Consider the following 12,219-nt stretch of genomic DNA (forward strand, 5'->3'; position numbering starts at 1 on the left):
TGCAAAATTCAAGTATACCACGTCCATCGCCACCCTTCTGTCCAAGTATACCATGTCCACTGCCACCCCTCTGTCCCAAGGTTTTGTTCACCTCCTCATAAAAAGAAATCAGATTTTTTGATAACTTCTGCCTTTCATGAATCCATGCTGTCTGTTGCTTAAAACATCTTTTTCCAGCAAGAACTCATCTATGTGGTCTTTTACTTAACATCTATAGTTGGGAAGATACTAGATAGTTTAACTAACAGGTCTATAATTACTTGGTAAAGATTTTGATGCCTTTTTAAATATAGGAACCACATTGGCCTTACGCCAATCCAGTGGTACTATGCCAGTCATTAAAGAGTCCCTAAAAATTAGAAACAATGGCTTTGAAATGACAGAGCTCAATTCTTTAAGGATCCGTGGGTGTAGAGCAGCGGTAAAAAGTGCTAAAACCTGAATTTAAGTTCCCCAGAAATTGAAACCTATCAGTGTAAAGTGCAAACAATACTCCAACAAATAGTATAAAATAAATGGTGAAATTATGCACAAATCAATATTTTATAAATAAATAAATAAATACACTGCTCATAAAAAAATTAAAGGAACACTTTTTAAATAAGAGTATAGCATCAAGTCAATTAAAGTCCTGGGATATTGATCTGGTCAGTTAAATAGCAGAGGGGATTGTTAATCAGTACTATGCCAGTCATTAAAGAGTCCCTAAAAATTAAAAACAATGGCTTTGAAATTACAGAGCTCAATTCTTTAAGGAATGCCATCCAGTCCAGGTGCTTTATTCACTTTTATTCTGCATGAATATTTTGGGGTCATATCAGTTGTGAGCCAATAAGGATCAGCTGGGGCTGTGTCAATGCCATGCCCATTATGGACAAGAGCTCCCCCATGCTCCTTTGTATACACAGAGCTGAAGAAAGTATTTAATACATTTTCCTTCTCTTTGTCCCTAGTCACCCACTCTAGATTATTTTGTAAATTGTCTACATGCTCTGACTGGACCTTTTTACTATTAATATATCTGAAGAATGTTTGGGGGTTTGTCCTGCTATCTTTTGCAATCTGTAATTTGTTTTCGAATTTGTCAAAGTTAATCCGGAAGTAAAAAATTCTTTCTACGAAAATCAAGACCTTGAAATGGTAACTGAATGAGAAGTCATTTAAAATTAATTAGTCCATGAAGGCAACATCAAATAGTCAGACATGTGATTTTTATACTTTCTTGTCTGAATGAAATTCTACAGGTGAAAGGCCAGCCTTAGGCTGGACATAGATGGTTCAAATCGCAGCCATTTCATGGCAGCGGTTCTCAACCTGGGGGTCGCGACCCCTTTGGGGGTCGAACGACCATTTCCCAGGGGTCGCCTAAGACCATCGGAAAACACATATTTCCGATGGTCTTAGGAACCGAGACACCGCTCCTCTGACTCAGTCGATGTGTGGGCGGGATGACACGCTGCCCTGTCCCCTGGCCACACCTCCGGGATCCCTCAACAACTCCGCCTCCTCGCCGCTGATTGGCCACCGGAACTGTAGCTCAGGAGAGGCACACAGGCGGCCAATCACCGGCAAGGAGGTGGAGCTTGGAGAGGAGGAGCCGAGCGGCAGCGCGCGTAGATCTAAGAAGATCGAGGGAACTGCCGGAGTAAGTGAAGAGGAGAGCGGCCAGAGAAGGAAGACAGCTGACAGGTAAGTGAGAGAGCGAGCCCAGGCTGGAGCAGGGGTCAGCAAGGTAAGTATCATTGGTGTCAGTGGGAGGAATAGTGCCCCATCATTTGTGTGACTAATACCAACAATGGGGCACTATTTCTCCCACTGACACCAATGATGGGGCACTATTTCCTCCCCCCCCGCACTGACACCAATGATGGGGCACTATTCCTCCCCCCCACTGACACCAACGATGGGGCACTATTCCTCCAAACCAATCTGACACCAACGATGGGGCACTATTCCTCCCCCCCACAGACACCAACGATGGGGCACTATTCCTCCCCCCACCGACACCAAGAATGGGGCACTATTCCTCCCCCCACCGACACCAAGAATGGGGCACTATTCCCCCCCCTGACCCCAAAGATGGGGCACTATTTCCCCCTCCACCACACTGACACCAATGATGGGGCACTATTCCCCCCACTGACACCAATGATGGGGCACTATTCCCCCCACTGACACCAATGATGGGGCACTATTCCCCCCACTGACACCAATGATGGGGCACTATTCCCCCCACTGACACCAATGATGGGGCACTATTCCCCCCACTGACACCAATGATGGGGCACTATTCCCCCCACTGACACCAATGATGGGGCACTATTCCCCCCACTGACACCAATGATGGGGCACTATTCCCCCCACTGACACCAATGATGGGGCTCTATTCCCCCCACTGACACCAATGATGGGGCACTATTCCCCCCACTGACACCAATGATGGGGCACTATTCCCCCCACTGACACCAATGATGGGGCACTATTCCCCCCACTGACACCAATGATGGGGCACTATTCCTCCCACTGACACCAATGATGGGGCACTATTCCCCCCACTGACACCAATGATGGGGCACTATTCCCCCCACTGACACCAATGATGGGGCACTATTCCCCCCACTGACACCAACGATGGGGCACTATTCCCCCCACTGACACCAACGATGGGACACTATTCCCCCCACTGACACCAACGATGGGGCACTATTCCCCCCACTGACACCAACGATGGGGCACTATTCCCCCCACTGACACCAACGATGGGGCACTATTCATCCCACTGACACCAACGATGGGGCACTATTCATCCCACTGACATCAGTGATGGGGCACTACTCCTTCCACTGACACCAATGATGTGGCACTAGTCCTCCCACTGCAAAATTACAGTTATGAAGTAGCAACGAAAATAATTTTATGGTTAGGGGTCACCACAACATGAGGAACTGTATTAAGGGGTCGCGGCATTAGAAAGGTTGAGAACCACTGATCTATGGGCAAGCTGATTGTACCCAAGTCGATCCCTCGATTGATTTGGGTACAGCCAGCATGTCATATTTTTACATGCAATTATTGCCAGCAGCCAGAGACGATAGCAATAATCAATGTGTTCTCCCACCAGGGGCGGCTCTCCACACCCCCTGCCAGGAGAAAACAATAGCTCCACGAGAGGCATTCCCCCATCAAAATGACTGTGTTGATGGGGGAATAGTGCAGTTTTCTTTTCCAGAACCTGTGGTTGCAAGAAAGAAAATCGCTTCATCCATGACCTGCCTTAGTCTAGATGCACATGGGTGACTATTGCTTTAAAGATGTAGTGACTGCTACAGGTAGGGAAAAATTGAGAGTACAGCATTGCTCAAAATTTGACAGATTTCTACTACAGGCAAATGCATTTTGAGCAATTGCTAGGGATTACTTGTAGTTTGATAGTGAGATCCATGATCACTATAGCAAAAACAGTGTGGGGTTTAATTACTAAAGCAAAAGAGTGCAAAATCAGGCTCACTTCTGCATAGAAACCAATCAGCTTCCAGGTTTTATTGCCAAAGCTTAATTGAGCAAGCTGGGGTTAGAAGTGGATTGGTTTCTATGCAGAAGTTAGCCTAATTTTGCACTCTCTGAATTAAACTCCTATGTGCTGTGGTGTATTTTGGTTTTGTGCTGTCCTAGGCAAAACTAAAATTGGGTGCTGCCCCCCCCCCCCATCATTTAGATATATCCACCCCTTCATGTTTCAGATCCACCCCTTCTGAACAGGACAAGAGGGGGGCAGCAGGACAGGAGGGGGCAGCATGGCAGGCGGGTCACGGGACAAGAGGGGGGCAGCAGGACAGGAGGAGGCAGCGGGACAGGTGGGGGCAGTGTGACGGGGGGGGGCATGGAACAGAAGGGGGGAAATGGGTGAGGAGCAGCAGGACAGGATGGGGGGCAGCGGAAAAGGAGGGGCAGCATGACGGGTTGTGTCCAACTTTAGGCAGTTGCCACTGAAACAATCACTGCTGGTAGATTTCTCATTACCTCTTGTCTTGGTGACAATGCTAACATTTAGGAGTTTCCTTCACTTTCTATCTCAGTGACAACAATCACCAAGAAAACCAGATAGCGTAATCTCCTCAGTAAAGACAGCAATAAAAACTTCACAGAGGTTATAATCCTTCTTTACTCCATCCAAAACTTTAAACATTTTGGATTAAAATAAACTTTATCTACTCCACTGAGGATATGTTTCCTAAAGAACAGTTACAATAAAGTCAACCAAAAACTCAAAGTTTTAATTTTTGTTTTGGTTAATGTCTTTATTAACCACCACAGCAACAACATGTTCAGCAATACATTACAATAGAGAATACAGGATACAATCCTGCACAAAAATATAGAATATAAATTGACTCACAAGGTGTGACAGCTCTGCTTGATAGAGCTTATCACAGGAAACAGGAAATATTATAAAAAGCACAAATACAGTAATAGTTCACATATAAACAATTGAGTGGGCAGACTAAGCATACTGTATTATAGACTCAGGCACTAAACATTTATTAAGTGATAAAAACTAACATGCATGCTTTTTTTAGCTGAACATAGTTTACCGATCTATAAAAGAATAATGGTAAATAGCTGTGATGCTCCATTCTAGCTGGGAGGAATTATTTAATTAAGTCTCCCTTGAAAATCGGGGAGGAAAGCAGTCAGCTTAATTTTTTCCATGAAAATGGCCATGCGTGATCGTATGTCTGTGGGTACTGTGTGACCTCTGCAGTAATAATCATATCCCATTGCCTACTGTAATCAGCCAGATCAGGTGGTGATTATATAAAATGTTTGAGAACCTTAAAGTGGAGTTCCACCCAAAAGGAGAAGTTCCGCTTTAAAGATTGGTCCCCCGATCCCCATTAAGGATTGGGACCTTTGGGGAGTGGGGGGGGCGGGTACCCAAATTTCACAGGTACCCGCTCCCACTTCCACTGTGATTGCCTAGGCAATAGGAAGCGGAAGTTGTCCTCTTCCCCTCCTTCGAGACTTGTGGGACACGTGACAGGTCCCAGAAGACTACGGGGCCATTCAGGAAGCACAGCGCTACTCGCGCATGTGCAGTGGGCACCCGGCTGTGAAGCCACAAGCTGCCACAGCCGGGTGCCCTGACTGGAGATGCCGGTGCCTGGAATACAGGACGGCCGGTGAAACGGGCTGCGGCGGGGACAATGAGGGATCATGGGACAGGTGAGTGGCTGTTTTTTAAAAGTCAGCAGCTACAGTTTTTGTAGCTGCTGACTTTTATCTCTTTACAGAGTGGAACTCCGCTTGAAAGAAATCCTGTCACCAACCTTAAAAACTGGAGGCAAAAGTACAAAATAACAAAGTTATTTAAATGCTTATTTTAGCCTTTTTCTTTTACATTAATAATTTTATATTCATCTGCAATGCGCCTCTGAACATGCTATCTAATTTGACCACCAGTCTTGCACAGCTTCCTCCTTTAGACCCGAACACATGAGCCGAATATCGGCCGAAATCAGCTGGTGCAATAGAAACTGGCTAATTCGGCTTATGTGTGCAGGTCCATGTCTGACAGAAGCCAACCTTATGACCAGCTTCTGTCAAAAGAGCATGCTAGAAAATTAGCAGCTTATCTGCATCCGTTCAGTGCTCTCAGCCAATGGCTGCAAGCACTGACCAGTGTTTTCTGGCGAGAAGGGCAGTACCCCTGTCAGAACACAATAGCACAGCAGGGAGATCGCTGTACTAACATCATACAGTTAGTACAGAGATCTCCTCTGTTTTTTTTCATTAAGCCCGCTGGGTTGAAAGGAAAAAGAGAACATCCTGGGTGTACTTAGGCATAAGGCTGGCACACACAGGCCGAATACCAGCCGGTATCGACCGGTTCAACAGAAACCGGCCGACATTCGGCCTGTGTGTGTACAGCAGCCTGTCCTACAGAAGTCAGTCATTTATCAAATAGGCAGGCTGGAGAAACAGTATGCAATCAGCGCTGATCAGTGTGTTCTGGAGGGGGAGCGGTCCCCCTATCAGGATACAATAGCTCAGCGGTAGAGATCACCGCACTAACATTGCTTAATTAGTATGGTGGGAGTGTCTACTATCTGAGCTTGGCTCAGCTCCCATATAACCTTTTATGTAGAAGAGAGGAAGGAGCAAAGGGGAATACTATAGCATGTCACTAGAGTGACAGCTCAAAGTCTACTGATGCTGCTGACATCACATCCAAGATGGCGCACCCAGCAGCAGTCTCTGGGCTTTAGGATGTCTACAGAAGACAGTTACACAGGTAACTAACGTGCATAAAATATGTTGAATGCACATATGAACTTATGGAAAGATTGTTGTGCAAATGAATGGTCTAGCAACAGGGTCTCTTTAGAGGAGCAGCCATGATTGGGCTTAAACAAGAATTTGATTACGTAGTCCTAATTTATTATAACTATGTAGGCATACTTATGAATATTTTTACTTGTCTGCTTATGAAGCTTTAATTGCACTCTCTGTGGCTGACACATTGACATGTTAGTTTGAGTGTAAGGGGGAAGAGACCAACTGCTGCCCTATCAACTGCCTGACCTATCACATTTTTTAACAATGTTGGTATCCAGTCTTTATTTATATGTAACCTATGTAATCTGCAGAAAATCTGTAGCAAGAAGAATGCAGGGGCTGTGGTTGCTGTCCCCCTTCTCACACTAATTGTATGGGAAAAAAGTGTGGTTGAAAGCCGCTTTACTCACCCACTATGAGAGCTTTCCTCCTTAAGATACCACCTAACAGTACACTCTCCTCCTCTTCATCTTCTTCTGGCTGAGCGAGCGGAGGGATGGGGACCTCAAGCTCCTCACAGGGTCCATACTCTGCCAGCAGAGAGCTCTCAGATGGATACTCAAAGGTACGTTCAAGCTCCGCCTCAGGAAAAGAGATGTTCATCTAGAAAAGAATAACACAAAGAGGAGATCCTCTGGTTTAGGATATCAGCTAATCTGTATATTGGCAGCTTTGCAAGAGTTTTTTAAACAAAATTTTCCATTTGTAATATTTAGATATTTCAACAGTTCTGGCATTAGCAACTATAGAACATTTTTGCTTACATTACAGTTTTTCCTAATTCTAGTCCCCCCTCCTCTTCCAACACTTTCTTTTAATACTTATCTTCATTCAGAAGTCTTCTGGCCAAGTGTAGTGTAGAGCAGTTCTCAATAATCCAGAGTTACCCTGATGAGGTCAGAACTGCACTCTGAATCAGCTTCATTTTACTGTGAGTACAACACCCAGCACTGACAAGAAGTAGGTTGAATGACACTGGATGTAATTGACAATTGCATTTTTTTTCTGCTGGTATAGGGCTACTGATTTTTTTTTTTTTGTTAGATACTTGGAAAATTATAATTACAAGCAGCAGCAGCACCTCCGCTCATTTTCTTCCTCTATGGTAGCAACCTTTACTTCAGCAGGATACTGTAGCTTTTTTAAACAATAATATTTTATCAAAGTAAGTAAGAAGCAGTTGTGCACCCCGTATGTATTTCCTAGGAATGTAACATTTCAGCTAGGCCTTGACCACCTGCCGCTGGTTCTCGAAGTCATTTAATAAGCCCAGAGCAGTGCTACTATTGTATCCTTAGGCAGGCCAAAGGTACAGATTTAATTCCTGCAACCATGGGTTGCAAGAAAGAAATTCACACGATTCTCCCATCAACACAGGCAGAGCTGACAGGGGAATCCCTCCTGCTGAAACATTGCATATTCTTGACGGGGGCGGGCGAGCAGGGGAAGCCATCCCCGCCAGCAGACCTGATACATTCAGCCTACCCATACACCGTTCGAATCTCGGCCGGTTCAGATTCGAACCATCTATAGTCGACCTTAGACTTGTAAACTCAATAAATAATATTGGCTAAACGAATTGTTTCCTTTTAAAGTGAAGTTCCGCCCAAAAGGGGAAATTCCGCTTTAAAGATTGGTTCCCCGCTTCCCATTAAGGATTGACACCTTTGCGGAGCGGGGGAGGAACGGGTACCCGAATTTGACAGGTACCCTCTCCCACTTCTGCTACGATCGCATAGGCGATTGGAAACGGAAGTTGTCCTCCTACCCTCCCTCCCCAAAGCCTTGTGGGACATGTGACAGATCCCAGAAGATGACGGGCCCATTCAGGAAGCGCAGTGCTACTCACGCATGAACAGTAGGCACCCGGCTGTGAAGCCGCAAGCTGTCACAGCTGGGTTCCCACACTGAAGATGCCGGCCCCTGGAATACGGATGGCCAGTGAAACGGGCTGTGGCGGGGCAACGCGTATGACATGTGAATGACTGTTTTTCAAAAGTCAGCAGCTACAGTTTTTGTAGCTGCTGACTAATTTTTTTACAGAGTGAGTGGAACTCTGCTTTAAGTTGTTATTGATAGGACTTTATGTATCAAATTTCAGCAAGCCACTTCTATCAAACTTTTCCATGAATAGCATGTTAATAGTGAACAATAGCTGTCACTGAGTCGCCACCTTGCTAGAAAAAGAACAACTAATACCTTAGAGACATGCAAAAACCCTTACTTGTTTTTTATTTGTCTCTGTGTGTCCAATGTAAATACAAAGATATCATAAATGCATGCTTGTAGAAGGATTGCTAACTATAACTTAAGCATTGTGAGAATGATCTTCAGTTTTTTGGGTTTTTTTGCATGCTAGTCTCATATCGAAAAAGAATGGATTACTGTTAAGAAAATTCTCACAAGACAGACTACAACTTCCTGCGATGATGTAATGGATTGCATTCTTTCCAAGCATGCAGAGTCTTGGTCACTTGGATTTTTTACTGATGAATACTGTACTGGTTAAACAAAAATCACTCGTTCTATATTGTACAAGACAAAAATTGTCGTGCTTGTCCCTTCAGATAATTTTGCATGAACTGCCATGACCAGCTCTGGAAAGCTGTGTACTAACAATCGGATCATCGGATGATTGCTCCAAAAGTGGTATTTTTTGTCCGATTTTCTCATTGTATATGATAGGCATTAGTTCCTACAGGGATATGACTGACAGATTTCCAAGCTCACTATTATGGGCAGCTCTCCACATCCCCTTCATCTGCCCCCACATTTCTGCTGTCATTTAGTTTTTAATGTGAGATAATCCTCTGACAATGGACACAGACCCCAAACGTAGAAAGACATGAACTTCGAATCAGTTTATAGTATTTATGTGGATATTATAAATTTTTGCCCTGTTATATATTCTTAATATCATATACAGTTGTGACCAAAATTATTCAACCCCCAATGCTGTAAAGGGGTTTAGGGACTATAGTGTACATTTGGAATTGTATTCAGAATCAAATCCTACAAGGACGTTGTAACTACCCAAATGCAACTAAAATGACATCAATTGTTTATGTAATACAGTAGTAAATGGTTCTTATGTGGTTTCTTCATTGCCACAATTATTCAACCCCTTAAAGACTACCACTCTGAAGAACAGAGGTTCATACAGGTGCTTTCCATCAGGTATTGAAAACACCTGTGGATGTCACCGAGCAGCAATCAAGCATAATAAGCACCAATTAGGCAGCTTTAAAATGACTGTGATACTCAGCTCCTTCTAGACATTTACTGGTGTGGTTACAAACATGGTGAAGGCAAGAGAATGGTCCAGGAAGACAAGAGAAGAGGTGATTTCTCTTCACAGGAAGGGCAATGGCTATAAGAAGATTGCAAAGATGTTAAACATACCAAGAGACACCTTAGGAAGCATCATTCGCAAATTCAAGGCAAAGGGCACTGTTGAAACGCTACCTGGTCGTGGCAGAAAGAAGATGCTGACTTCGACTGCTGTGCGCTACCTGAAGCGTAGAGTGGAGAGAAGTCCCCGTGTGACTGCTGAGGAACTGAGAAAAGATTTGTCAGATGTGGGTACAGAAGTTTCAGCCCAGACAATAAGACGCACACTGCGTAATGAAGGCCTCCGTGCCAGAACTCCCAGGCGTACCCCCTTGCTGTCTCCAAAGAATAAGAAGAGTCGACTGCAGTATGCCAAAAGCCATGTGGACAAACCACAAAAGTTGTGGGATAGTGTTCTGTGGACTGATGAAACAAAATTAGAACTGTTTGGGCCCATGGATCAACGCTATGTTTGGAGGAGGAAGAACAAGGCCTATGATGAAAAGAACACCTTGCCTACTGTGAAGCATGGTGGAGGGTCAATCATGCTTTGGGGCTGTTTTGCTTCTGCAGGTACAGGGAAGCTTCAGCGTGTGCAAGGTACCATGAATTCTCTTCAGTACCAGGAGATATTGGATGGAAACGTGATGCAGTCCGTCACACACCTGAGGCTTGGGAGACGTTGGACCTTTCAACAGGACAATGATCCCAAGCATACCTCCAAGTCCACTAGAGCATGGTTGCAGAGGAAAGGCTGGAACATTTTGGAGTGGCCATCGCAGTCACCAGACTTAAATCCGATTGAGAACCTCTGGTGGGACTTAAAGAAAGCAGTTGCAGTGCGCAAGCCTAAGAATGTGACTGAACTGGAGGCCTTTGCCCATGAAGAATGGGCGAAGATACCCGTAGATCGCTGCAAGACACTTGTGTCAAGCTATGCTTCACGTTTAAAAGCTGTTATAACTGTAAAAGGATGCTGTACTAAGTACTAAGATTGAATGTCACTTGGGGGTTGAATAAAACTGATAATGCTGTGAGCACAGAAAAGACATTTGTGGTTATTTCATTATAACTGTTATGTTATATTTGTCTGACCTACAAGTGCCTCTTTAATGTAAATGTAAGCAAGATGACTGAATGATCAAAAGCAATGTCAAACTGGCCAAAACACTCAATTTCAGTGGGGGTTGAATAATTTTGGTCACAACTGTACCTATATTTGAATTGTTACTTAAACAGGTGAATTCAATCAGTTGTGCAAAAGTCAGTCTACTCAGCTAAATTAAAATATGTATTTGAAATTTTTAGCAGCCAGATTAAAGCGCAACACCAGCTACATGTTTTTCATTTCGTCCAGACTGGAGAAGGGATAGCACAACCATAACCCTGTTGGAGAGATTTTCCTTCATTTTCTACAGGGAAAAGATGTGGTGGAAAATCTCTCCAATAGAAACACAAGCTGCAATAAATACGATGTCGCCAGCACACCCTTTCAGAAAATGCAGACAGGATATCTCTTAGATTGTAAGCTCTAAGGAGCAGGGCCCTCCAAACCCTCTTGTATTGAACTGTATTGTTGCTGTATTGTCTACCAATATATTGTAAAGTGCTGAGCAAACTGTTGACGCTATATAAATCTTGTATAATAATAATAATAATTTAATCATCACTCCTAAACAGAGACAATTCAAGGATATAGGGACATCTTCCTCAGGCAGTAGCAAGGACCATAGCGGCCTTGAAACGTCTTTGCTTATGGATGATGAATAATTGTTTTGTCTGCATTTTTTAGTATGGTGTGCTGGTGATATGGCATTTTTGAAACTTGTTACCGTAATGCTGTAATTTCGCTTTCCTGATCTACACTTTGTTTAGTAAAATGGGGAGGACCCTCTGTCAGGTTATTATTTTTGTCCGTGTCTTCCTGTCCTAGTGACAACTGCTTTCTTAAAATCTTCTGCTTTCACAGGCTGTCATAGGGACAGGAAGTGATGTAACTTATTTCTAACAGGGTTAAGAATATCGGTACACTTTTCACAGGAACATTTGCAATTCATAAAGTGACCCTGTGTCTACAGCAGCCTTTTTCAACCAGGGTGCCCAGGCACCTTGGGGTGCCTTGAAGTTCCTGCAGGGGTGCCTTGGCAAAATATCTAAAAAATGCCCACAAATTGTATAAAAGCCAGCAGGTGGATCAAGCCTGCCTTTTAATTACACAAAGCCATAGTTTTCAATCTGCCCCATTACAGCCTTCTAGCCACCAGCATCCTAACAGCCAATGATACCATCAGCTGATATAGAGCATGTTGGTCGCTTCCATGGCATCATGTTTGACCCTCCCCTGCCCCTTTCAGTCAGTAATGGGGTCAAATCAAATGAGTGATCAAGAGGAACTGAGGGAGAAGAGAAACATTGGAATACTATTCAGTATCAGTGTGCAAACATGTATTTGCTTTGGAAGAATAAATCACCTCCAATGTTAGGTGTCCTACATGTGTGGATGTTGCTGAATTAGGTTAAACTATTAGAATAGTTTTTTACGTTTTAGAATGG

At 44.0% G+C, this 12,219-nt stretch overlaps 1 protein-coding gene across 1 annotated transcript in view; it reads right to left on the bottom strand.

Annotated features, from left to right (window-relative positions):
• The window catches only part of LOC149460357 (uncharacterized), a 71,999-nt gene that overhangs the window by 11,171 nt on the left and 48,609 nt on the right, over positions 1-12,219 (bottom strand). The window contains exon 3 of the mRNA XM_089679867.1: positions 6,747-6,939. Within this exon, the coding sequence (XP_089535993.1) occupies positions 6,747-6,939 (193 nt within the window). The remainder of the gene's footprint in view (positions 1-6,746; positions 6,940-12,219) is intronic.

This window comes from Staurois parvus, unplaced genomic scaffold, assembly GCF_062004578.1.
Source record: "Staurois parvus isolate SC_StPar_1 unplaced genomic scaffold, SC_StPar_1.0 ptg000232l, whole genome shotgun sequence".
NCBI classification, from domain to species: Eukaryota; Metazoa; Chordata; class Amphibia; order Anura; family Ranidae; genus Staurois; species Staurois parvus.